This window comes from Caenorhabditis briggsae (genome assembly GCF_000004555.2).
Source record: "Caenorhabditis briggsae complete genome, chrV, whole genome shotgun sequence".
NCBI classification, from domain to species: Eukaryota; Metazoa; Nematoda; class Chromadorea; order Rhabditida; family Rhabditidae; genus Caenorhabditis; species Caenorhabditis briggsae.
The window spans coordinates 11,310,211-11,337,290 of NC_013488.2; the positions used below are offsets into that span (position 1 = coordinate 11,310,211).

Here is a 27,080-nt window from a genome sequence, read left to right on the forward strand (position 1 = left end):
GACATGTGTTCGGCGTGTATTCAAGAAGAAGAAGTAGACAAAAGGTCATATTCTCGAAAGAGAGGTTACTAGAAGAAGAAGAAGTTTGAAACAATTGTACTAAAAGTTAGAAAAATAGTGGAAAGCAAAATCATTGAAAAGCTGTTCTGAAATAAGAAAACAACTGGAATAGGTCAAGAATCTTCTGGAATTGGAAAATAGAAAAATGGTTCAATTAAAACAGGTAAACTGGGCGTAGCAAGGAAATGAGTCAAGGAAGGTTATAGCAAAATAGAGGTCACATCGAGAATCATCTTTTTAATGTTTAGACATATATTTTGCAAAGTCTACAAGATCTGGGATGTTTAAATCGGGAGAGATAAAGTGAACACTTTTTTCTCACAAAGCTCTTCGAGTGGGTTTTGATCAGTGTGTCTTTTGTAATTCTCGAAAAATGCCTTTTTCGAGAAATTGTCGAATATATTTTGATAAAAATTTATCGAGAAAGGAACGAGTTCCTCGAAATTTCTAGAAAAATGTGCAATGCGGAGTTTTGGAGTGCCGTTGCTGAAATTATTTCCTCGTTTCTTGGTTATTTGTACGTGCTGGCCTAACTTTGAAAATTGGGTTTTCCAGGCCACTACTATTGGGCCTAGGAAACGCCTGACATGATCGTGGTGTGTTTTCTAGGCCATTTTAACGAAGTGACCTAAAAAACTCAACTTCGAAAAGTTAGTCCATCATGTTATAATGACCTAGAAAACACACCAGGGTCATGTTTCCCGAGAAATTTTTCGAAAATTTTCTCGAAACCGTGTCTAGAGGAAATACTGGAATAAACTATTGTTAATCAAGTTTCTAAAAAAAAGTACTGTACAAAATTAGATATTCAGTCAGGTGAGAAGATTAAGATAAAGAAAGTACATTAAGTGTTTAGTATACACTCCATCCTGACAGTTTCGCTTCTCTCTCAATCTCCGGTTGATGAGATTATCAAGGAATACAAAAAGAGAATGGGGAGGGTTCTCGGAAGATGAAGGACACTCACTGGCTGAATAAGAATGCGCTGCTGCTTTTATAGATTTGCCCATAATCATCGTTTCTGTATCCCATTAACTGTTTGTCATAAAATATAGGTTGTCATCGGTCAAGAAAACGGGAAAAATGAGAAAGATGAAACTCGTCAAAACAACAGGAAAAAGGATCTAGGTGAAATTGAATTATTATCAGTAGAAACCGAGAGTGAAAGACAAGTGGAACGAGACAAGTGCAAAAGAAAAAGTGAACGGAAAAGTGAGGAAAGAAGAAGAAGCTCGATGGTTTTTTTCCGGCTGCCTCAAGTACACTTTTACGTGAGTAAATCTTGAGAATAGGTGACTAGATAATGGTATACTTCCAATAGAGATTATGAGAACTTGAACTTTGTTCTTTTACAAAATATAGTTTATTTGTTTGCCCAGTTCGCTTCTTATGGCGGCAAAAAACAAAGACTTTGCGAATTTGCTCAAATCCAGTCAAGGTGAGAATTTTCGAGAAATTTCTGGTGCTCTGTTATTCATTAGATTGCCTAGTATTGTTTTCAGGGCTCCTGAAGTGATAAAAATTCACTTCACTCGTTTTGATATACATAAGATAGTGAATCAAAAAACTACAGACGCTATAAAATTGATCAGATAGCGTCGGGAGTTGGAAAATAAATCAAAATCCAGAAGGAGCGCGGTTATATCATTTCAACCGGCATATCTGTGAGAGTCCGTGTGGCTTTCCTGATACTCACTCTGCGTCTATCGATTTTCAATTGATCTCTCATCACCTAATTCTCAGATATCACACGCACATCTCACGCAACTGTCGCGTAGAAATACACACAATCCGGAGAGATGGTGCCATCATGAAATTGAGAAAGTAGGTGAGAAGGAGGCAGGAAAAGAAGAAGAAGAAAAACAATATAATAAATATACTTCTTATACTATAAACAAGAGTTGAGATGAACGCAATGAGTTCTGGAACTGAGGTGAGCTACTCAATCAACAATGTCAATTTTTTTCTTCATGATCTTCAGACTTCAGTCGAAAAAAAAACTAACAAAGTTCTCAAATTTTCTCAGAACAGCTCTTGGTAATTTTGAATCTTAATTTTGCGGAAAAAAGTGTATGAAGAAACCACAAAAATCGAAATATTCAAAACACTTCTCAAGAGCAATTGTGCTGTCTCGAACCTGCCGCCATCGTCGTCACCAAGATAACAAAGCAGATAACAAATATTCATATTTTTCCAATCAGAAAGATTATTGGACAACACTAGCCGCAGATTGCTCTTCCTGCGCACACATAGTGGTGTAATTGTGGCTTCTAATATTTGACACTTTTGAAGATAAAAAGAACAAAAAAGAAGTGTGAGCAGCGAGAAAAGGGCAGAATTTCAATTCGAGGAGGACCAATAGGAATATGTGTTCTTGACTAAAAAGACATTGATGTGGTATTCGAAGATTCTAAGAAGAAGCAGAAGGGAAAAAAGATGCGATCGCAAAACTGACAAATGACATTTTCTGGATGGGAGGTTGTGTCTAGTAGTTGTCCTTTTCCACTCAATTTGTTTAGATTACGAACTCATTTACACTTGTTTTTCGTCTGGAGCATTACGAAGAAATCAGCTTTTGTCTAGATTTTTTAATGAAAAGTTTTCTTCTTACTACATTAGAAAATGAGGAATCTGCGGAATAATGGATGATTTATGTTAGTTGTTCTGCTCATTTCGGGAGCTAAACAATTTCAAAGGAAGGAACCGTAGATTACGAAATAAATTACAACCCAGATATATCTGCAGTTATTGATGATGGACATAATAAAAATCATAATAATAATAACTATACGGATGGCATCGATGAGTGCGCATGGATGACGTTTGAGGTCAACTTTTGAATTATATGGATTCATTTTGAAAATTGAAATGAAAAAGTTATTGGGTGAGGATCGTCATGAGGAGGATATTCGAAATATTTGTATTTATTTTGAAACTGAAAACCGATCCTTATAAGCATGGAGTAAAAGCAGGAAGGACAATAGTGTTCATCCTGAATTTAAAATAGCTATTTGGACCAAAGCTTTGTCCGCAAAATTGCAAAGGAAACCAGGAAAAAGGGGAAAAGAAGGACAAGGAGGGTTATGTTTGCTGAAAATTAGATTTCGGCTTTACAGAAAGAGAAGGAAGATTATGAGAAACCGAAATGTAACAACATAGAATGATAATTTGTAAACTTTTCCCATTTTCTCTCATTCTCTTCTCTCTTTCATCATCAACTACCACATCATAAATCTTATGAACACTTGAAAGTTCTTCAACCAATCAAACAAGCTTCCTTATAAAATCAAACAGTCTTTTTCCCCAAAGAATATCACGTTCCTCAAAAAAACTCCTTACAAAAAAACAGAAAACCGAGGGATGGGGGGTTCAATCTAAAAATGAAAGGTGAGCGATGTGAAAATCAGAAAAGCAAATGATTCAGTGTGTCATCTCAACAAAAAAAAAAGAAACTGTAGTAAACATGCGCCTCGACACGTTGCACGAGAGCCAGGTTAAGAGGGTATAAAACAAACAAAACCAAATTGTGCCGAATGATGATGATCGGACTTGAAAATTGAAAGTTTCTTTTTCTGGGGTATTAAATGAGAGAGTAAATGCGAAAATTGGTCTTCTCGAAAAACGCGAAGATGATGTTTGATGAGAGGAAAAAAACGAGTTGAAAGTTCGGAAGATCTGTGTTAGAAAACGTTTGGATTTGCATAGATGGGTCAGGTTTAAATCAAAAAGCTGAGGCAAACATGGAAAAATTCATAGTAAAATAGAAGTAAATCGTATTGAGGAAACTCAATTCACCATAAAACCCAAGGTACCTCAGGAGAGTCTTTCTATTAGAGGGGGAAATTTTATTAAAGAGGGGCCCTTCAAAAAAATGAAATTTCGAAATTACTGGAATATTTTTCACTGAAAACCTACGGAAATTTTTATTTGAAAAAACACATTTTGAAGAGGGTCCTTTTATTACAGGGAGGTTAATGACAGAAAACTGTTAGAAGATGGGCCTAACACATTGACTTTTGGACTAAAAAAATCATTCACTATTAAATTGAAAACTCTGCAGATGTAGTTCCCAGGCTATAAATATTTTCTAGGAATTAAGAAGTTCTAGTTCTATTATTGTTCTATCAGTTCTAGGATTTAGATTCTTAGAAATTCAAATGAGCAATTAAAAATACAAATTTTCTGGTTAATTGGCAGCAATTTTCAGATTTCTAAAGGCTTGATATGAATAGAAAATTGTTTTCTGTACGAAAAATTCTAGAAATTTCGATTTTTTAAATTATCGACAAATCTTAATTTTCTGGATTAAGTTCAGAAATTTTTAGATTTCGAATTGAAGCATTCAGAGAGCTTTCAACCATTTTCAGAATCACTTGTAAAATTTGTTTCACTATAAAAAATAATCAAAAAATTATAGCAAAACATTCAAAATTTTCAGACATACCTTGTAATCGAATAGTTGGCTCAGTATCATTTGCACATTCCTGGAACTGATGTTTATCCTCGTAGTAGCTGAACCTCCTGCGGATCCAGGAGAATCCCAGCGACATGGTACCTTTAGAAACAAATATTCAAATTATTTCAAAAATATAGAAATAACCGAAAGATACAAAGAGAATGAAGAGACCACCAAAAACGTTAATCCTATCAAAATGACTTGAGAAATAAACTTGAGAAACTTGAAACAAAATGACAGAAAGGATTCACAGGAGAGGAGTAGTTTTTATTCAAATTATAGCATAAAATGTTCCACTTTTTGCATTGTCTTGTTTCCTGGATTCTTATACCTCTTCGGTTTCGATTCACCCGATGAAACATCTATCATATATCCAGAAAATTGTGGGAACATGATCGCATCGGAAACACAAGTAATTATAGGGATTCCGAAAATCTTTGGCGTTCAGGGGAAACCTCTGAACCCTTCCGAACAAATAGAATGACACAATAAGAAGATGTTGGGAGGAGAAGAAGTCAAAATAGAACGGAAGAAGATCGCAAAGTGTTGGTAATGTAGTACAGAAGAGTCAACTCGATACTTCTCTCGGTGCGTAGAGTTCGTCACACTACTTGGTCCGTATTTACACTCATAATACAGTCGGCACAGGGTAGAAAATATGAGAGTGGGTAAACTGTTATGCCAAAACGGGAAAAGGAAAGCGCTCCCCTATACCAAAAGATGCTCCCGTTTACGTCGCAATAAAAATGTTTATTGCTGCGTTTTGTTTCGGTTTTGGTTCAGTTTATAAGTGGTGGATTAGGACAAGGGATTCTCTCGATTTCTTCTCCTACTTTCTTATTCTGGATGAGAGCAAATAGGACGAACACAAACCTTTTAAGGATTGTGGGAAAAAGGGCATTCGTGATAAAAATGGGTAGAAAAAGAGGTAGAAAGAGAAGAAAGTGTCAATAATTCTTATCAGCTTATTCTATGAGTGAACTCTTTTTTTTCGAGAAGAGTTATGCTCTCAAAAAAGATGATGATATCGTTTTGAAACTTTTTTTCAATTGAGAAAAAAAATCCAATGAGCAATTTCATAAGTAAGAAGGAGGGAGACAAAAAACGAGAAAAAACTAAATGTAAAGAAAACAAAACTATAAATATGACACCCATCCTCAACGAGATCTCAAAGGTGTCGAATAGGAAGAAAGTGGATAATACTCAAATGGAGTGCTCCGAGAGAGAAAAGAGAAAAGGAATAACCTGTTTATTTATTTGACGCACCAAATAAAGTCTTCTTTTTGGTTTTGATTTTTCGCTTGATAGTGAGACAAAGTAGAAAAAAATTTGGCTCATATAAATGTGAGAAAAAGAATAAAGAAGAATTCAGGAAGGCGAAAAAATGGGAAAAAGAGTTGGATGTGTATGTGTGGCAATTAGCCCAAAGTGACAGACTCCAGAACATTGTTCTTGTTTCACTGATAAATGACAACTGGCTCTCCCAGGTATCCACTCAGGTATGAAAGCCTCATTTAATCTTCTTTGGCTGCTCTTTTGACCTACTCTGAACTTTTTTTTGGGGAAGAGAAGAATGCATTTCAACAGAAACTGGACACTTTTCCAGGTGGGACATGTAGACACCGAACGTATTGGCTTTGAGTGACAGACTCCAGAACAACAGGAGAAAAAGAAACTCTAGAAATAACTCAAATACTCAGTTTATGGAGTAGAGTGTTCAAATGCTAATTCGTCTATCTCCACACCATCTTGTCACCCGCACTTCTTAAGGCAAAAAGACAGAAGGCAAATGAAATTAATTGGTGTGATCAAAAGAAAACAGGACCAAGTGAGGAGAGAAGAAAAGAGAGCACTCCTGTCTTTTCCTGTTTCCGACGACGTTCACCGGAAAACTGCACACCAGATGGACAAAAATGATGAATTGGATTAGATTCAAAAAGCATGTCGGCAATGAGATTTGCGGTAGAGAGGCAAAAACAGTCATAACATACGGTTAAGTGTCATTTAGGAAATTCAAAAATTATAGGAATTTAATTATTTTATTTGCCAACCAAAACCAAAAATTCTCATTCTAAAAAGAATACTAGGTGATTCAATATGGCTCCTAGAATTATGTGGCCTCAAAGGTAGCGAAAGTGACCACAACTTATTGAAAAACCTAATAGAAAATTTAAATATTGAAAAAAAACCTAATTACCTTCTTTGCTAACAAAAAACTAAGATTCTCATTCTAAAATACCAGGTGATTCGATATGGCTCCTAGAAATATGTGACTTAAGAGGGTAAGCTCAAATATCCTCACTTAACGACTCCTATTAAAAACCTACAACCTTTTAACCTCTTCCACCCAGCTGCCCCCAATAAAAACGGAATCGTCTTCTTCTCCTCCGGATACCATGTTTGTCGAAACGTTGTGCATAACAAAACCATCTGTCGACCATGTGAAAATCAGGGTTGAAAAGGAAAAAAAATGGATGGGCATTTTCTGCCAACACACAAAAAGTGAACAAAAAAAGAAGAAGCACTGCAATCCACTAGCACATCATGTAATTTTTGATGTTTCTTTTTCCCGTTCAACTGACCTACTAAATAAATGAATCGCCTTTTCCTCTGCTCATTCATCATTCATTCTTGAAGAACAAATAGTAGTAGGAATAGTAAGTCATTGGTGGTGTTGCAACTTTTGAAATGAATATATCTAAGTATCTTCTTTTTTCAAAATGTCAGGTCAGGTCCCTCAGACACTGATCGGAGATGGGGACGGAGGGACACGGGGCCAAGAGGGATAGGTGAGCAGTGTCTGATTAGATGATAAGAGATATGTGATATAGGGATGATGATACGTGGAGCAGAATCGACGAAAGAACGTCTGTTCACATGCATCCGAAGAGTAGACACAGACAAGAAATCAAATTGTGTATGTGCACTCTGATGTGCACGAGGGAGCAGAGGGACCACCAGCGTTTCATTTCAACAATTGTCAAACGGGAGTAGATAAAAAGATATGATCGGGTGTGATACTACGGCTTTCGCAACATTGAAGAGAAAAAAGATAATGTTTTTTTAGTTGAATGCTCTCGGATTTTTAGAATCGGAAAGTTCTGGAAAAACGACTGACATCTGGTAAAGAGAAGAGAGGAAACAACAGTAAAACAATAAAGAAAAAGCAGTTCACTGAATTCTCATTACCGAACGAAAAACAACGGAGAGACCCGGAAATCCAGTTTGCCCGTTATAAAAAAACTGTAATGGGTAACTATGAACTGTCAATATTTTACAATTGTTTGGTAAACACCATTTATTAACTTAAATCATCCTGACGGCCATATGAAGTAAAATGAAATAATAGAGGATGAATGAGACCTGAGAATGAATATTGAATGAAGAAGAGAAGATGTGGGAATCAACTGGTGACTGGGTCACGGTTTGCATAATCAAGTAGGCAATCGGAAGAAAGAGAAGACGAAGAAGCTGTTGATGATTCAAGATTCATAGTTTACGGATACTATCCGTCATGAATTCAATGAAGTTTGCTGCATGAGAAAAGTCGTCAGTGATGTCTTCTTTTATTTTCACCTGAAACAGAAAACATTGATCCTAGGTTAAATTTTGATACCGTACCTGAGCCAGCTCACTCAGAACATCCAAAAAGTTTTCTGACCGGATGACATGCCTACCCCGAATATCTCCAACCGAATTCTTTTTTTCAACAGCTTCTGTTTTCGTTCCAGATAAAGCATTTCCATATTCATCCGTAGGAGTTGATGGTAATTGTGAAGTTTGTGGAATCGCCCACATTCCATATGCCGGTATCATCGGTATCTTGTTAGCTTTCATTATCATATCAGGGTAGATTGGTGTTAGATTCATCATGATTTTGGGTGTAGTGGTCTTTGATATCGGCACAGGTGTTGTTGTAGTGGTAGAAGTTGTGAAAGTTGTGGAGTACATCGTTGTGGTCATAGGTGTGGTCCTCTCAGTTGTAGTTGTAGTTGGCGCTGGAGTCGTGGTTGTGGTAGTTGATGGTGTAGTTGTCGTGTTCGGAGGTGTAGTCGTTGTAGTTGTTGTAGTCGTCGTAGTTGGACATGGAGGAGGAGTCGTGGTTGATGAAGTTGTGGTTGGTGTACTTGTTGACTTCCCATCACTTATCCGTTTCTTTGTCCAGAAAGTCTGTTTGGGCTTTTGTGTGACATTTTCAATGTCTGAAAACATCTGATTCGTGAAGACGTTCTCCTGAATACCCCAACCGTGTTTTCGTTTTTCGGCTCTCATCCGAATCGGTGTGTACATTCGTTTTTCATTGATCACATTCTCTTCATCACTGTTTTCAACCTAAAAACATTTTTGTTTGTTCCTGGGAATAAAACTTCAACTAGAATATTTTTCACTTTTTCTCACCTCTGTTTCTTCAGATGACTTTCTCAGCACATTGCTTCTCATTCTTGCAGCAAGATTCTGAAAGCAAACATTCATTATTTCTGGGTTGCGTGTTTTGGTTCTGGTGTTTTTTGAAGATTTTCATTTCTCACGGGGTATCTCATGCAACAAGTGAATGCTGCACATTGCACGTAGCCAGCTAGACATTGACAGTTGAAACTGTTGCATCGAACTTGTTGGGGTGGAATGATAAGACAATCCACGTGGCAGGAGGGCATACTAGAAGTTTGACTTTTGAGACTTGAACCATCTGGAAGAAACTTACCAATCGGGGCGACATGTTGGCTCCAGAATGTGATTGTAATAAAAATTAGTCTCGTGCATGTACTGTAATCTTGCAACACACTGTTGATTACAATGTGGTTGACATGCTGGAGAGCATTGTTGTTGAATAGGCGGAGATGGATGAACAACCAAAACAAGAGGATGAGGTGGTCCGGGAGATCCTAAATTTTTTCAAAAGTTGGCCCCTTATTTTTTCACTCTAGAAGTGTCTTTCAAATTGAACCCTTGCTCCTTGTAAAATTTCGAATCATGCACTTGGGAGCATTTTTCATTGACGTCAAACCAGTTCCTATTTAGTAAATACGTCTTTGTAGTTTAACAAAAATCTAAAAGACGCATAAGCGAAAACAATCATAAGAGTCCAAAATACGGATAAAATTTTTATTTCGTACCTGGCATGGCAGTAGCTTGAATTGTAGTTGTAGGCGAAGAAAATTGCCTTCTGGATTCGCAGCACTCATTTCCACACCATCCAGAAATGCACGTCATTCCAGACTGAAGTTAATAGAAGTTTGTAAAAATTGTTTCACCTCACCTGAAAGAAGTTCCGATGATCTACTGGAAATCGGGGCATCCCAAATAATCTCTTTTTCGATGCGATTTTCATAACTTCTTCTTTTGGTGGTTCTTGAATTGGGGGCAACGGAAGAGGAGATAATGTTGGGAAGTTTGGATTGCCGTGAATTTGAGGAGCAATTTGTATGGGAGGAGTTGGAGTAGAAGATTCTTGGAGAATAGGATTCAGAAGTTGACTTAAAATTGATGGCCCGAAGTTATGAGTCATGTGATTCGGAAACGAAGACGAATTGGTTGAAAACATCGGAGGAGTTGGAGTTGGTACTTCAGTTTCCATCAGCCTTGGAAAATTAGGATTCATCGAAATAGTTGGTTGTTGCACTCGGACAGGAGATCGGAAGACTTGGCGATTCTCGGTTGGAAGTTGCGATATTCGGGCTGGTGGTGGTACTTGTTGGTAATAATATGGGGATGAAGTGACATTTGTTGGATTAGCGTAGTATGGGTTTGGCAGAAATGTGAAATCAGTATTGAATTTGGGAGCAGGTGTAGTAGAATAGAACTGGCTATTTACTGGATGTGGAGAGTAGGAAACTTCCGAGTGTGGGTAGCTTATGGGTTTGGGATTCGGAGATGGTGGTTGAACTCTAACTTGGTGAAAAAACCGCTTTACTGGTGCTGAAATTATCAAGATTGCAAGTACCAACTAGAAGCTTATCAGTGTTAGCTAAAAGCTTACCAGTGTTATAACTTCTTGGAGGTGTCTGAACCTGAGTTATTTGGTAATTACTACTTGGAGGGGAAAATTGGTAGTTTGATTTTCCGAGTGCCCAATTACTGTACTTTTCAGCAATATCCGAAACTCCATTGATTACCTGGAAATCAGTTGAGGCGTCTTCTTTCTAGAAGAAATTTCGAACCAATTGATCTTTCTCACTTTTTTGAGAATTCACTGAAGCAGAAAATAGTATTAGTAATTTAGTAGCACTGATTAAAATGGAAGTCATGATTCAGCAGAATAATGAAGCATCGAATGATAGTGGGAGCCCGTTCAACTTTTTGACACATTCAAATTCGTATTTGCCTATTTTGTGTATATCTTCATCTCCCTATTACCTAGATTTGCATGATTTGACAGAATATTACGCGTGCGTTCGTTTCCTTGTTTGCTCAACGATTTGCGTAATCGTTACGACTATCTTTGTGAAAAGTGTATTCCATTTTTGAAATTAGAAATTCAGGTTGAACCATGAGAGAATTCCCCTCCGAGATTCCGTTTTACTTTCTCACGAGCAACACGTGACGGTGGTAACATATTTTGCACGAAGAATGACAAGGAAAAACTTTAAAAATCTCTTTTTACATTCTAGTCTCCCATTCATTTTTTTTAAATGTGAAACCAGATCAAATCTCAGAAAAATATTCATTCCATAAAGAGGTCGAATAATTAGGTCACTTTTTCGAATCTAGCAAGAACAGCAGTGATCTTCTCGAAGCGGTTCGGAAGATTCTTTCTGACAATAAGAGCATCTTCACGAAGAAAATATTCCGAGCGATACTGCTTGTCGGAACCTTCTGGAGGAATTGTGTAGATGATAGTGACGCGATCGTTTTGCTGAAAAAAACGAGACTTTAGATCCTACTTTTTTTTTGAAATATAATACCTCTTTTCCATCACATTTGACAATGAAAAGTGCCGCTTCATTAGGATCCAAAACTCCCGTCGGAGTGGTAGTTGCCTTCTTGAGCGCCGTGCTTACACCGAACACAATTCGTTTCCCGGAAGTGTTCATCATTTTGATGTGACCTGATTGCTGAGAAATTTGCAATTCTGTTGGAGACAAATGGGTTGTCAATGTAGTGCCAATCGATTGAGTAGTCATGTTTTCACTCCAAAACCGTTCATCTGGTTTAATGATTTTGAACAATAAATTCTCTGCTAGACTCAACATCACAGAGACAAGAAATAAGACCACGTGATTGGAAGTTCTTGGGGAACAAATATGGGAACGAAGTACGAAGACGATGAATTTGGGTACAATGTGCCAACCACGTTGCTTTCTTCTGAAATCACTATTTTCTCACAGCTCACTGACTTCTAAATTTCATTTTTAGACCTAATTTTTGTTTCAATTTTCAGATCTTCGAAAAATGATTGAAATTATTGTTCTTGCTTACTACACAATTCTTGGAAGTTTTGGCGTAATTCTGAACGGAATTCTCCTCTATTTATCAATATTCCGATCGCCATCACAAATTAAAACTTATCGGGTTTTGATAATTAATTTTGCATTAACTGACATGCTCTCCTCAATCTTCATGATGTTAATTGCGCCGAGGTAACCAGATCTTTAATAACTTTCAAATGTTATATTTCATTTCAGAATCATCCCTCTCGATCTTGCGATGGCCCATATATTCTATGGACTCTGTCACTATGCGGGTCCCGTCATTTCTTATGCATCATACAGTTTTCTTCTTCATTTATTTATTCATTCAATGTGGTCTCTATTATTATCCTTTGCTTATCGTAGTTATATTCTCTCAAATGTACCTCCATCTATGATCAAAATATTCATGCTGATTATATTAATCTACATTCCATCTTTTACTCAATTCATCGTATTCACGTTTACTGCTGGAAACCCGAATACAATTTTGAATATGTTAAAAGAAAAGTTTCCCGACTATCAATTGAATATCAGTACAATTACTGGAATAACACATATTCTGTCTCCAGCTGCCATTTTTGCAATATTAAATTTAACTCTTCCAGTTTTCCCGATATATACTGCTATTTTAATTCTGCGAAAGAAAATTCTGAAGAAACTCGAAAAAAATGCAGAACACTTGAGATCCGAAACCAAGTCGATTCACAAACAACTTCTGAAGGCTCTGACACTTCAAGCATGTCTTCCATTTTTATTCTCTGGAGGTGTCTTCATCTTCTACATTCAAGCAAGTGGACTAACAACTCATCCGATCCTCGAATGTTTAATTTGTGCAATCCCTGCTCCGATCCCTATTCTATCCTCAATCATTTCTTTGTATCATATTCGCCCCTATCGTCAAGCTCTTCTTCGTATTTTTACTCGAATAACTATCCCTATTCCTACAAATGATCATCATTCTTCAGCCGTTGTTCTTGCTCCAAAACACAAGATTTCAATTTCAAGTTCCTCAAGATTACACCGATTGAGTCTCCCCAATAATTCATGAGTGAAAGTTTTGTTGCATAAATAAAAATTAATGGATAATTTGAAAAGCATAGTGATGAAATTAATTAATTTTAACTGCAATTGAAATCCGTCCTTTTTTCAGATACTTTGTATATATTGAAGATACGAACGAGTTCACTTTTTCTGACACGATCTGCTTGTATTTTCTGAAAATAAAGAAATATTATTTTCGAAACTGTAAAACATCTGAAACTCACTTTCATTGAATTCACGACATTCATCATTCTTAATAATCGATTAGTATAAACTTCCATTCCGCACTCTTTTGTGTAATGATAATGCAAATCGGCAATAACAACCTCTCGTAGTTCATCGAACTTTTTCACTAATTCAGGTGTCACTTTTTCATCTGAAACAAAAGTAGATCATAGATCATTGATCTAAGAAAAAAAAACCAACTTCCATAATAAACCAGAACTTGTGCTAGAATGAATGCGGTTTCAGTATCGGAAAGTTGTAGTTCATAAAGTGGTTTACATACATCATCTATAATTGAATTGACATGTGCATGGAATTCTCTGAAACAAACATCTCATAGATCAAAAATTTCAGAATAATTACGTTTTGATATAATTATTGGCAAGTTCAGTATTCATTGCAGTTTCTGGATTAATGTTTACAGTACGCCAGTCAACTCCACAATATGAGGATAATGTAGTTTTCTGAAAAAGCGAGTTATTCCGGTTTTACCATATCTGGTCTTACCTTTTCAGTAAAACAAGATTCACCAAACACTTTTACAGACATTTGAGCTCTTTCGAGCCTATCGAAAACAGTAAATGACATTTTAACGGTATCAATCTGAAAGGATTCTGTGGATTTAGGGGTACAATATAAACAAGTTTTACTTTTTGCTCATCGGTTAGATTATCAAAGAAGTCTACACTTTTAACCCATTTTGAAAATTTTTCAGATCGCGTTGTAAATGTGATTTTCCATCGGTAAACGCATTGATAGTATCACAAAACTGAAATCAGAGCGTTTTAAGCTGGTAAGGTAATGAATATCTCCTCAAGTACCTTAATTTGATTAGATGATTGTTGGTTCTGTCTATATAAAACTAGTGCTTGAGTAAGTCGTTGCAGTTGATTAATTGAACATTGAGTAATCATTTTAGGTGGAGTATACTGAAATAAAGTTAGCTGATTACCTAGAACTTCAAGGTTCCAACTTCTACAAATAAATATTTCAAATCGGTAATAATTTTGTCCATTTCTTCGCTGTCCCTCTTCTCCGCCTCCTTATCTAACTGTGAATTGCCACCCGTCGATGATGTAGAGCCATCACTATAACCAGAAATTTCGTCCAACCTTATCGGATCTCCCGATTTTACAGTACTACTTCCAGCCGCCTCCCCCTCGTGTGTCATTATGACGCGCTTGTTATTTTTGGGTCGTCCACTCGATCCAGAAGGATTTTTGTTATTGTGGCTGTCGCGATTGTATTGGACATCTAGAAAAAAATTGTATGTACTCCAATGGATTACGGTAGTCAGAAGTGCGTCTTCACTCACTATCTGGTGTCATTCCGACGGCAAGACATTTCTTATAACGGCAATCGCGACACACATTTCTGGAAGATTATTAGTCAGAACTCTCAGGAAAAATCGACAAAAACAATTACCTTCCGCGGCCGTCGACATTGCATTTTTGCGTATTTGTCACGCATGTATAAGTGAGATTGAGTACAACAATCCGTCTGGAAAGTTGGTGAAAACCTATTATGAGAATTGGCTCAAACATGGATAACATGCAAAAACAAAATTAAAAGATGGCAGTGGAAATACGGAAAAAGTCGCTACCAAATTCAATGATCCGATTCAGATGAATTACTGCTACATTATCAGTTTATGTCCATGTGGTGCTTAGACAAACTAAACTTCAGTGAAAATAAGGAAACATAAATGTCGTCAGTGGAAATTCGTTTGCTGATCTTTGACTAATCAAAAACAAAATTAATCAAATTTTCCAAGCTCCAAAACTGAAAGAAAAAAACTATACTAGTTTTCGAAAATAAATGTTGTCAATACTCGCAAGACTGAGAGCATTTCGCCATGTCTCTAACTACAGTATCTTCAGAGCAAAAACATATCATAAACGAAATCGAAAAACTGGAACTGTTGGCACAATTTACTGCACACATCGTTATTGTTTTCTCCCAATTTTTTAAAAATTTTAGACATAATTTGAATTACTGCAGCTTTTTAGGATTACTGTAGCTTATTTGGATTACCTTAGCTCATAACCATTCTAGCCCTATTTACCATAAGAGGATCAATTTCGTGAAATAGAGAGTTGATATTTCAAGCTACAGTACCTCAGTAGCCCCTTCTCCTATGTTATGATATTGTTGGAGATACTGTAAATAACTGAAAGTATAACCTTGATTTAGTTCTACGGGATTCCCTAGATTAAATCTAGGAAAATTTCAATTATTATTTCCTATGTTCCCAACCACAGAATAAGATTCCCAATTTCTTACTACCTAGTTCAACAAAAAGTGGAAAAGAAGAGAAGGACACTGGATAACATAATAATGAAAACATCCTGAAATCACTGTCATGCATGATTAGTACTGAAAATTCTTATGGATTAGTTTACACTTATTGTTACCGAAAGAACGCGGCACACGGGCGGCAAGTCATAACTCCGAAGTGGGTTCCATGAGAGTCCAAATTACAAACACGACACTTTTGCTTTGAATCATTTGAGTCTTGGATCTAAAAGGAAAATTGCTTCACTTCGTCGGAAAATAATGTTCGACTTACTATTTCTGGAAGAAATGGAGTGTGGGGTTCGAAGGTTGGATAACTAGTTGGTTGACTGAGAACAGGAGATGATTGAAAATTTGTAATATCCAGATTGGTATACTCGTATCGGGGATACATCTGAAAGCGTAAATAAAAAAAAAGGAAGGTATAGGTGAAAATGTTTTAAAATTCTAAACAAACATTTGGGTTGAGATAAATTTGACTAGTGGTATCCATTGACAATAGGGGGTAGGTTGGCATTTCACTAGGCAGTAGCAGAGGTTTATCGTCACCTAATAGAAGCATTACTGATGCTGCTGGACTATACAACATCATCAAATGAATGAAGAAAGAAAAGTGGGCGGAGTCATTACCCCAAAAGACTATGGTCAGTTTTTGTCGCTTCCTGGAAAGCTCAGTACCTCTAGATAACGCATGATATTTCAAAATGTATCTTTTATCCGCGACTTCAAAATTCGTGGAGTGTAAAATTTGGAGTCACTCTTAACGTAAATGAATCAGAAAATCACACTTTCTACGGAAAATATTGTAGTGGAAGAAAACATTTTTGGGACGGGAGGAACAAAATGTGTAGAGAGGTCGGAAGTGAAAATGTGGAAAATGTTAAAAGGAAGCCTGATATGACTGATAATTTGATAATTCGGTTGGTTTGTCTGGTCTCACACGCAAGGGAAAAGGATTTGCAAGGGGAGGGGCAGAACTTAAGAACTTCTTCTTCTTCTTCTCCTTTAGTGATGTTTGTCATTTTGGACTTTTTGGAGCAAAAGATTAGTCTCGGGGAAGACTGGGAGTATTTCCCCTTTTTAAATAACAATGTCAGGATGTTCTCACATAGTTCCATTTTGTTCTTCTGAGATGATGGGTGGTATAAGATGAGTGTATTTACCCTTCGATGAACTAAATTGATTAAATTAAGCTGAATGATAATATCACAAACTTTTTAGATTCTAAAAGATATATATCTTTCGGCCTGGACAATTTCCAGCAGATAACCTAGATAAAGCTATACGCTGTTGATTTAGTGATTAAAATAGCGTCTAATCAAGTCATGAATCACACTTTTCGATGAACATTTACCGTAGTTTTCCGAAAAATGAAGCAACCCGCCAGATGCGAGACTTCAACTATCGAAGATTTTTTGAAAACTGAGTTTAGACAGGATCCTTTGAAATATGAAATTTTAGGCTTCATCTATGGCTCCTACCTAGTTTAGCTATTACGGGAAATCTCGCTAAGAATTCCCATCGAGCTGACCTGATTCCCTTTTATCTGAACATCAAAATACTCTCTCTGAAACACGCTCGATCACTTTGGTGGGTTCTAAGAAGATTTCAACACAAGACGGTTTAAAACGACGCGAATAAACAAGGCTAATAAAAAAACAACAACAACAACAGTGAGCTATGATCATTGTATCTCCCTTACCAGCATATCTCTGATAACAGGTTTCTCGAAAAACCTGTAGACTAGACAACCCAAAAAGCCACGTGATAAATACTATGTTCCGACACAATATTGTATTATCTTGCCCCACCGAGAAATTGAACAAGTATGTGTTTTGGCGTTCTGAAAATGGATAACAAGTTAATCTCAAATCTAGGTGGGTGGCTAGCGCGGGGATCGCTGAGAAAAAATACGCATTTGCGTCTGTCGGTGGGTTGTTTTGTCTCTGGGAAAATTTGAAAGAAAAACTATACATTTTTTGGCGAGCTACGAATCTTTCTGAATACAAACTTTTACATTCCCCCCTATTGTGTACTTTTTAGGAAGTAAATGTTTGGAAGAAGAGAAAAACAACATTTTGATCTTGATATCAAATTTTCAGCACATTTTTCCTAACCAACTAGTAATCTGTTTTTGAGATATTAGGTTTAAAGGCAGACCAGATACATATTATTAAAACAAATTTGAGTGAGTCTGAGCGGAGATAAATTTAATTATTAGGAAGCAAATTCAATAATCTGGTTGAAATTTATCAATGATTTAAGGCGGATCTTGAAATGGTACGGATCCAGTCTCACTTTATTAGATTTTACTAATCACAAAAAATCAAATTCATCCACAAAAAAAGAATGAAAATTTTGGACCCAGATCAAGAAATCTTATTGTGAATGGCTAATGAAGCAGTACAAGTATACTCTTGTCCTAGGACAAAAGTGAAGACAGCAGGTGATAAGATAAAATTATTCAAACATCGAGGTCCTTTTCTCAAAGTAATTTTTCACCAATTGCGAGTATTTTGGAGTCAAATAATATTAAATCCAACTCAGTTCAATCACTGATCCACACAACATGAGAAACCAAAGAACTTCCTTAAACTAATTGGATTCAAAGGATCAATCTAATCTTCGTCTACTCCCTTTTTATGAATGATGTCTTTTGAGCTAATCTTGAGCTGTAATATCTACATGAAGGCTTTTCCCCCTGCAAACGAAAAGTCTCCATCCTTTCGAAGAAGATTTAAACGAAATGAAAATGGTGTGTTTTTTAGCTATAGTCTGTTTCAAGTTGACTCATTTTTTCCGATGGTCTTGACGTCTTCCGAAGCTACGTCGGGCGTGTCGGCTTGTTTGACGTGGGAGACTTCAGAAGGAAGCATAACTTAATTAGATGAAAAACAAAGATGGTAGACGCCTAGACAGTGAGATAGAGTTGGGTTCTTTGTCACATGGACTCTCTCAGGTGGATACGAAGTTCTAGAAAATAACAAAAACCGGAAATTACATTATATTCGGTAGCATAGGAGGGAGTTTGTACAGTATTTCAAGATTTGCTGAATTAGATTTTCCATATACCGTAAAACCTGTATCAGAAAGTCTGACCCTTTTAATTTTTGTGAGATTGCTGAGGAGGGCAATTCTATTAGAGGGAAATCGCCTAACTGTTTAATTGTAGTTGTCCCTCTATCAACAGTTTCTTTTTAACAAAACAAAAGACACCTATAATTCAATCAAAACAAAAAACAACACAAAATTGGGGGCACTTTAATTAGAGAAGGGCGCTTCAAACAAACGGGCCCTTCAAATAGAGGAACAACTTCTATTTTTCGTGGAGACTCTAGGGAGGTAGTTCAATTAGAGGGGCCCTTCTGAACGAGGATTAACGGCATGTCAATTTCTAAAAATACAGCTAACCAATTTTAATATTCAGGAATTATGAAGACTATCATATTCAGAAGTTATGAAAACTGTTAGGCCTAATAAGGGGCAATTATGTCTTTGAAAGAAAAAATTCAGAAAAGTACGGCTCAATAAAATCTGTAGAAGTTTTTTTAATATAAGGAAATTCTGGAGACTTGTAAACTATTTCGGAAAGATCTCAAAAATAACTTCGGATACGAAATGAAAATGAAAGAAATACATCAAATAAATAGTTTTTTTCTAATACGACATGTAGAAATAAGATAAAGAACAGAAGACGTTTTTCAAAAACTCCAAACGTACTCGTTACATTTCATCTGTATCTATCGTTACTGTGAAAAGTATGTTACTTTCTGTGGATCTGTTACATTTCGTGTTTTTACTTTACTTAAATCTTTCCCAAAGTTTGCTTCCCAGAAAATCAGATTTCAAAAAAGGATTAGTCATGGTTCTTGAAATGATCAACTTTGTTCTAGATGAATCACATTTGTTCAGGGAAACAACTTTGATTGTTTACAAGGAGTGTGCTTGATCAAAAGTTGGATTTTTCATGTGATATCATTCATATAAAACAGTAATCTGAATCAGAGAAAATGAAGTGTAGTTCGTAGTTGTAATTGACATTAGAAAACAAAATCCGGATCAGACCACAGTTTTTCAGGAGGCAATTCGACGAAAATTAACCTTTTATCGCCTTTCGAAAATTCCAGAAAAGGCTTTATGTATCATCCGGATGAGCTCTAATCGTGTCTAAATCTAAAAAGCATTTTGTTATGAGTACACGAATTGTTCTCGAACCGTTTCAACCTAATTGAGATAAAAGTCAAGAAAAAGAGAAATATAAAACTATAAACCTTTCGAACCTGACTTAAAAAAAGAAAACACCTTTCATTCGGGGCGACAGAAAGCACAACTTTGCGTCTGGTAGAAATCAGAAAATCTTGATTTGAAAATGAGCCAAATATGATTTATATGATGACCTGTTTTATCAGCAAGACCTTTGATTAGTGCAATGCGTGTTGTTTTCAAGAACATTTCTGAGCACTGTCCCACTGAGATCTCAAAAAGTGCAAAACAATTTTAATAAATTCCTTGAAGACACCATCCAATATTCTCATTGATATATTTTCAGCTATTTCCAGGATCCCCACTCTTCTATGTATCAAAAAAGTTTCTAGAACACAAAATAACAAAACCCCGGGATAGAGAGTATAACATTTGCAAGGGACAGGTGAATTGAATCAAACGCGTCACATAAAACGATTTCTTCTGAATTTCCAACATTGTAAACATGTTTCAGATGTTCTTCTATAGTTAGGCGAAAGGTGAAAAGGTGTGGTCACAAAATGAGTCATCTGAGGAATCAGATTGCTTTCGATTTTCTGGAATTCTAAAACTCGGTAGATTTGAAAAAGATTGAACACTCATTTTTTCAGTTTCTGTCAAAGAGATCAAAAAGGTCAACTGATAAATTCTTTATCATTATATCAAAATTTCTGGTCAGTTAAAACTTTCGATATCTTGCATAGGGTCCAAGAAAATTCTGCTCAAAATTGACAGTGTGAGGGACCTTCTATTAAAGGTCTTACAGTAATTTGAATTTTACAGTTTCGTTGAATGAAAAAAATCCCAAGAGAACAAGATGAATTGAAATCAGGGATGTTCGGAATGACCTTTTCGGAATTTTTCGGAATTTCGGAATATTCCGATTTTTAAAAATTCGGAATTTAGGAATTTCGTGATATTCCGATTTTAAAATTGTCGCAATTTCGGAATTTGTTTTAAAATTCAAGTTTTAAATTAGAAATTCCATTTTCCCATCACAAAAAAACGGCAAAAACTGGTGAAAATTGAAATAAAGATTTCGGCAGCTCAAAATACTATCAAAAGCAAATTCAGTTCGAGACCTGCAAACAAATTTTCTTCCGACGGACCGTAGTCAGAAAATCTAGATTCCGAACAAAAAGCTCCGGAAAAATTCCGGTCGGAATTCGATTCCGAAAAAATCTTACTGAATTATTCCGACCGGAATTTCTTTCCAAATTTTTCTCGGAATTATTCCGGTCGGAATATCATTCCGAAAAAGGCCGGAATTTTCGGAATTTTCGGAATTCCAAATTCCGTTCCAAACATCCCTAATTGAAATAAAAAGTCAATTATTTTGGAAACTTTCGAAACTTCAGATTTTGAAATTGGAATATTTCAAAACGGAGGTTTTCTCATTGGTTTTCTAGTCGTCTTTCATGTTTTGAATGTCTATGTAGTTGTTTTTTTTCCATCTCCCTCTAATTAGCAATATTTTTCAGAACTTTATTTTCATTAATCAACTTTTGATTTCAACTGCCATTTCTTGAACTCGTATTTACTCATATTGCTCATTTTTCTTCGCTTCGGAGTTTTCTTCCCATGACCATTTTTCCAAACCATTCAAGTATTCTAATTTCGATGTTTTCTGATATTTTTGTTGAAAAAATAACGAGATTTTTTAACCATTATTCTTCAACGCATGACATACTAATTATGAAATTCGAACTTCCGTTTTCTAATTGAGTGATTTCTGACATTCGTTGAGAAAAGTCCATTGATACAGAATACCAGAAAAATAGCTATATACAAATTCATGATGTTGACTTTTCCAGGTTGATGAAATTGGATCGCTGAAAAAATAATCTGAAAAAAATGCTCATAATGGAAATAAAGCTTCATTGAGTTAGTAACAAACTACAGAATTATAGAAACGAAATAAAATATTTGTCGTCGATAAGGTGCAGAAAGAAACACCTTCTTTTATTTTTTTAAAATAGTTGGGTTAACCTGGAAACCCCCTTCCTTGAATTTAAGAATTACGATGACCTTCTCCGTTATATTAATAATTGACACCATCTGACGTTTTTTGTTTTCTGCACTGCCAAAGTTTATAATGAGGTTAAAATGAGAGCAAAATGAGAATCTAATTAATTGGAAATAACGAAAAAAGAATTTGCGAGTAAATAATAATTTAGAACGGCTTACTGTAATAAAAAAGTTCCTAGTTCAAGAAACATATCTTAATTACTTTAATAATCAATTCCATCGAAAGAATAAATCACTTTACAGTATACCTGTCAAAAATCTAAACGAATAAACTCTTTTCAGCCTGACCCCTTACTTTTCTTCCCATTTTAAATTTATGATCAGATTTCCAGATTTTTTTTCTTGTTTTCTGTTTACTAGTTCCCATTGTTTGCCATCAATCTCCAGATGTTGTACCCAAAAACTACCGAATCATGTGTCTTTCTTCGAATTCCAATTGTTTTGGATTCTATTTGAATTGTATCTCTTTTTCATATTCTTTGTTTATAACTTTCTGATTTCAAAAAATAATAACTTGTTTTTAGTTGTTTCTAGCTGGTATTCAAATATCAAATCAAATGTGAGCCTTCAAATTATGTAAATATTTTTGTTTTGATCCTATAATTGTAATTTTTAAATGCCTCACTGTTTCTTATTTCTCAAAATTCTCACATCATTCATTAAGATAGAATTTGTACCCAGATGTCTGAACTTCAAAACAGTAAAAGGTCAATAAATCTGAGAGTTTGGTGTATCGAACGTTGATACTTTTGTTCATTCAGCAGAAAGAATGACGTGGCTTCTCCACCTATTCCAGTTTTCCACTGATTCTGAAAATAAATCCAAATGACAGTTAGCCTTAAAATGATCGGTACAACAGATCCGTTCAACTTGGCCAAGTCATCTAAAAATAAATATTTAAGGAAAAGTTACCGGTTGTACTTTAAGGGAAGAACCCGTTTTCACCCACTCAATACCACATGACTGTCGTGTATTTATTTGCTCTTTGTAGACCCTTCCACACTTTTTTTTTGCTTTTGTAGGATTTGGGAGGATTCAGGTCATTTCTACTCTAGACGCACTCACTCCATTCGGTTCAATCGCAAAAGTTCAGTTCGATCAAGGGAGAGAAATTAATTTGAGGGAGGTCAGCTTCAGAAAAAAATCCTTTATTTTATTCCATGAATTCGGGTACCGAATGAAGAAAATACCGTAAGCACTCTAATAGAATGCCACTCAAGACGTTAACTTTGAGCCCATATATGTCATTCCCTGTAAAAGATATCAAAAAGTGATAAAACAATAAAATGTTTATCATAATATCAAAAATATTTGGTTATTTAACTACTTTTGATATCTTTTACAGGGAATGAGATATATGGGCTCAAAGTTAAAGGTTTGGGTGGCACTCTATTAGAGTGTTTACGGTCATCACAGGCCAGATATAGGAAAGTTCATTTTGTTCATTGATCCTTCATTTTGCTCAAACTGACCCAGAATCTGTACGACACTTTTTTGTTTAACATAGCTGAACTCTTCATTCAGACATCCATAAATCGGAAGTTTTCAGAATCTGAAAACCTGATTCAGTTTGGATTATTTCGAGCCGAGTTATGGTCTCGGACCATATTTTCTTGCTCCGAGCATATAATCCCTCAAAAGACGTTAAATTTCACCTGGAGGAGAATTGTATTTTCGAATTCCCAAATCACTGTTTTAGAAAATGGAAATTTTGAGTTAGTTTGAGCAAAGTCATGAACCAATGAACGAAGTTTCCATCACTACCACTCACAACTGTATCTATAAACTAAATCAGCTCAGATATTCCGAAGGAAATCGTATCTCTAATATCACTATCGGAGCTAATTCATGAAAAGTTCTGAGATTTTAACCCATTTTGGTTTTGGAACAATGGTTATTCCGTGTTTTCCGAAAGCTGATATACATTATGGTATCACTGTTCGCGATCTTTCGAGGATTCGTAATTTTCTAATGAATCCATCTTGATTTGGAGTCCGCACCCAGCTCAAGCCACTCCTTGACAATACAAAAAAATTTTTTGAATAATATTAAAAGTGCAAACGTCAAGCGATAACTGCTTGTTTCTGATCATCTGAGATTGTCAACCATAATATCTCATCATTTCCGTGTCATAGGAAAACTAGATTTTTTCAGAGAATGGTGACTTTCAGAGTTTGCCTTCTTTAGAAAATGAGAAGAATATAAATTTTCAGTTCATGAGCCACTCCGAACTAAAATAGAATCTTCAGGTCTTCCCAGTTCTTCTTCCACAAAGTATTAACTTTTTCACTTAATCGTATGACCGTATAATTTGAATATCCTACGAAATGAAGGGTCTTCCTAAAGGGATTTGAAGTCATGAACCGAAATATTCTCGAGTCATCAAAGACTTTCTTTGAGGATCTAATATTAAAACGACTTCCTGTTGGTTGTGAATTTTGAATGATACTCTTGGCTGAAACTAGAAACACATGTGAACAGGTGAAGTTTTTTTTCGATTTATCTTGATTCCCATTGAAGATATGAGAAATGAATAAACTTTACTTTTGTTACCTGTTTTTAAATAACAAGTAGACTCAAGTTATAATCTTCCTGAAGTTTCGAACCCTCTTCAATAAGAAGAAATACAAAGTTATCCTCATAAATACCCCAGGTATAACGAAACAAACAAGGAATTTCATTTTCCTAAAAACCCCTAACAAGTGATGTTAGAGGAGGATTTTCGAGATTGTGTCGTCTTGCAACATATTTGTTATATAAAGTAGCTTTGTTGAAGACGGAAAATATTGAAACCGTCTGGCACCGTGGGTGTCACTAGATCGTTTTTGGTAAGATTCTGATTCCCAAGCCACCACTGTTCTCTACTTGGTGCAGATTATCCCATTGCTTTTGTGACCAACAACTCAGCTTTGACATCAAAATTTTCCATTGCTCACGTGTGGTCCTCCAACCCATAATAACATCTAAGAACTGAACTGTGCCGTGTATGTCAACCTATTTCTATGCATAATACTAGTTACCCCCGCACGTGTTTCATTTGACGCTTCGGTGCTGTTTCTTCTGCTATTATCATCAGAAGTAATGCTAAAAACATACGGATTAAAACAAAACATGTACATCCAAAGATTAACGAATTTTGTACTTCGAATAATACGATGAAGTCATTATTTGAATTCTATTCAAGCACAAAAATATCATTTAGTTTGGAAGAGGATGATTTCTGGTGTAATCTTGGCAACTATAATGTTACACTTTTGAAAAAGTGCGTTTTTGAAATCTATTCACGGAAGAGCACAAAAAAAGCTATTGGAAAGGGAGAAAAAAGTTTTCGGAGCACTATCATTATACTTCCTTAATAAAAAACAGAAGCGCAAACATTTGGTTGGTTTAGAGTAGTAATGACCGTTCAAACTGTAGCGATTTTTGTTGACACAAAGCTTTAGGAATCTTCGCTATTTTCAGCCCATTAGTGATTTTGGGAAAGCTTTTGATGTTTTCGGAACGTTCATGATCTTCAAAACCAACTCGGTCAAGTAAAACCGATTTCAAGAATTCGCTAGAAAAATAATTGTTTACTTATGTGAGTTTTCTGAATATCAGAAGACATTTGCATTTGACTGGAACGCTATAAACAATGACTTGATTCATAGGGAACATTGATCCTACTGAAATCGTCATCTTTCTCTTTCGATCCACCGATGAAAATGAGCGAAAAAAGTTTTATGTTGCAGAAAGGGCGTTTACCTTCTTGTCAATATTTTCGCACTTGCGCGGTCTCTCTTTGCCAACTTAAAACTACTCAAAAGTAAGCAGACGGACGAGAGAGACAATTGGATGAGCAGAAAGGACAAAATTGACCATGCTCTTGGATACTTCTTTAATCAAATTCTTTGAACTTGTCCGAGAATTATACCTTCTTGAGTGGGATTTCTGAATATGCCTTAAGTGGGTTCTAGTTTTTTGATCCCAGTTTTGTAAGCATCTGGAAATTTCGGAAAAGTCTGAGCCTGTTACGGTCATGACGATAAATTCTTCTCTCTCCTGGAACCCATCGGTGACAAAGATAAACGATAATGATAACCAGCCCAACCTGAGCAACTCAATCCATATGGATGCAGGATCTCATTGATTCAACAAAAAGATCAGTCAGCTGATCGGTTACTGTTTTGTTGTCTAAAGACCTGGCCAGAGCCCGATCCTGTTTTAAAAAGTTCTTCTCAAGGTGTTGGTCTTTATCTAATCTTTCCAAAAAAACCAATAAAATTATTTTTGCCTGGCATTTTTTTCAACTTTCCAAAGTCATGTTCCAAAATAATGTTTGGACACTAGCTGGAAGTAAAGAAAAAAGATAGCATCAAAAAATGACTTTCGAATAAGTAACATTCCCTTCTTCCTAAAACTGGTTCGGTTGAAACCCAACCTTTTTCATTCTTCCGATTCTGTTAACTCAATCTTGGACATTCTTTTTTTGTATACTTTTCCCACACATCCTATTCACCGAGCAGTGACTCAGTTTGACCTTTCAAACCATTCCCTCTTCACTTTTTTTTTCATTTCTTCTTCTTCTTCTTCTACTCACATCCTGTTCGTACGGTTTCTTTTTTCTGATGATAGTTAAGACTACACAAGCCCGTTCAGAATATGTAGAATACATTTATCTGATGAATTTGGACGTCGTGTCCATCTGAGATCCTGATTCATCACAATCACAGCCTCCCTGTCTATTCTCATCATCACTTTCATCATAGTTCCTTCCTCGAAAGATGTTTTTCGTTCACACACGGATTCGGGTCAATTGTGTTCGGAACATCGTCATCCTCGTGACGCTCATGAGAGGAGCACCCATAAAACAATAGAATAAATGTTGCTGGAAAACAAAAAAAAGAGGAAGAGCGAGATGCTGTTGACCAGTGGCCACCCATCTCCTGATTTCCAAGCCTTTTTGTGGTTGTGGTCATCTAGGAAATCTTGTGACCCATGTGTGTGTTCCGTTGACCCAGTGACCCTCCTTTGCGTCATCTCCTTCGCCTTCGTTTGTCCTTACGTGGTGTTTTCTCCTCGCCTAGTTTCACTTATCGGAACTTTTTTCTCCGAGGCCTCTGGTTTCACTTTCCCAATCTCGATTACCCACTTTCTGTTTTTATCCAACTCGTTTTTTAAGTGGGCGGAGTCCCTTTTGACCATATCGGGTAATGTTTTGAAATCCCACTATGCTTACCTATATATGGGAAGATCTTGATACGATCCAAAAGGAATCTGAAATCCAAGAGCAACATCATCCCTGACTTTCGAAATGTCATTGTCATCTTTGAAAAACCACTAAA

The 27,080-nt window shown here is 36.0% G+C and overlaps 6 protein-coding genes across 6 annotated transcripts; 2 read left to right on the forward strand and 4 right to left on the reverse strand.

Annotated features, from left to right (window-relative positions):
• Nucleotides 1–205: 205 nt before the first annotated feature.
• Nucleotides 206–1,954, forward strand: CBG27106 (the record flags this gene model as incomplete). Its single annotated transcript, XM_045237703.1, has 5 exons — nt 206–223; nt 484–519; nt 1,116–1,331; nt 1,804–1,884; nt 1,919–1,954. The coding sequence occupies 5 exons, from the start codon at nt 206–208 to the stop codon at nt 1,952–1,954; spliced, it is 387 nt and encodes a 128-aa protein (XP_045098924.1).
• Nucleotides 1,955–4,061: 2,107 nt separating this feature from the next.
• CBG09403 lies at nt 4,062–4,878 on the reverse strand (the record flags this gene model as incomplete). The annotated part of the gene is made up of 3 exons (XM_002636888.1): nt 4,062–4,081; nt 4,505–4,615; nt 4,848–4,878. 3 exons carry the CDS (start codon nt 4,876–4,878, stop codon nt 4,062–4,064), a joined length of 162 nt encoding a protein of 53 aa, XP_002636934.1.
• Nucleotides 4,879–8,005: 3,127 nt separating this feature from the next.
• On the reverse strand, nt 8,006–11,637 carry CBG09401 (the record flags this gene model as incomplete). Its single annotated transcript, XM_002636887.1, has 10 exons — nt 8,006–8,092; nt 8,138–8,848; nt 8,915–8,971; nt 9,046–9,172; nt 9,219–9,399; nt 9,631–9,733; nt 9,774–10,432; nt 10,494–10,629; nt 11,211–11,369; nt 11,419–11,637. 10 exons carry the CDS (start codon nt 11,635–11,637, stop codon nt 8,006–8,008), a joined length of 2,439 nt encoding a protein of 812 aa, XP_002636933.1.
• A 268-nt stretch (nt 11,638–11,905) lies between these two features.
• Nucleotides 11,906–12,973, forward strand: Cbr-srd-9 (the record flags this gene model as incomplete). Its single annotated transcript, XM_002636886.1, has 2 exons — nt 11,906–12,093; nt 12,139–12,973. 2 exons carry the CDS (start codon nt 11,906–11,908, stop codon nt 12,971–12,973), a joined length of 1,023 nt encoding a protein of 340 aa, XP_002636932.1.
• Nucleotides 12,974–13,043: 70 nt separating this feature from the next.
• Cbr-nhr-216 lies at nt 13,044–16,078 on the reverse strand (the record flags this gene model as incomplete). Its single annotated transcript, XM_002636885.2, has 13 exons — nt 13,044–13,139; nt 13,191–13,342; nt 13,393–13,511; nt 13,555–13,655; nt 13,699–13,794; nt 13,880–13,960; nt 14,013–14,120; nt 14,165–14,445; nt 14,507–14,565; nt 14,617–14,691; nt 15,606–15,712; nt 15,761–15,880; nt 15,944–16,078. The coding sequence occupies 13 exons, from the start codon at nt 16,076–16,078 to the stop codon at nt 13,044–13,046; spliced, it is 1,530 nt and encodes a 509-aa protein (XP_002636931.2).
• Nucleotides 16,079–26,498: 10,420 nt separating this feature from the next.
• Nucleotides 26,499–27,062, reverse strand: CBG27107 (the record flags this gene model as incomplete). Its single annotated transcript, XM_045237704.1, has 2 exons — nt 26,499–26,623; nt 26,975–27,062. 2 exons carry the CDS (start codon nt 27,060–27,062, stop codon nt 26,499–26,501), a joined length of 213 nt encoding a protein of 70 aa, XP_045098925.1.
• Between the last annotated feature and the right edge of the window lie 18 nt (nt 27,063–27,080).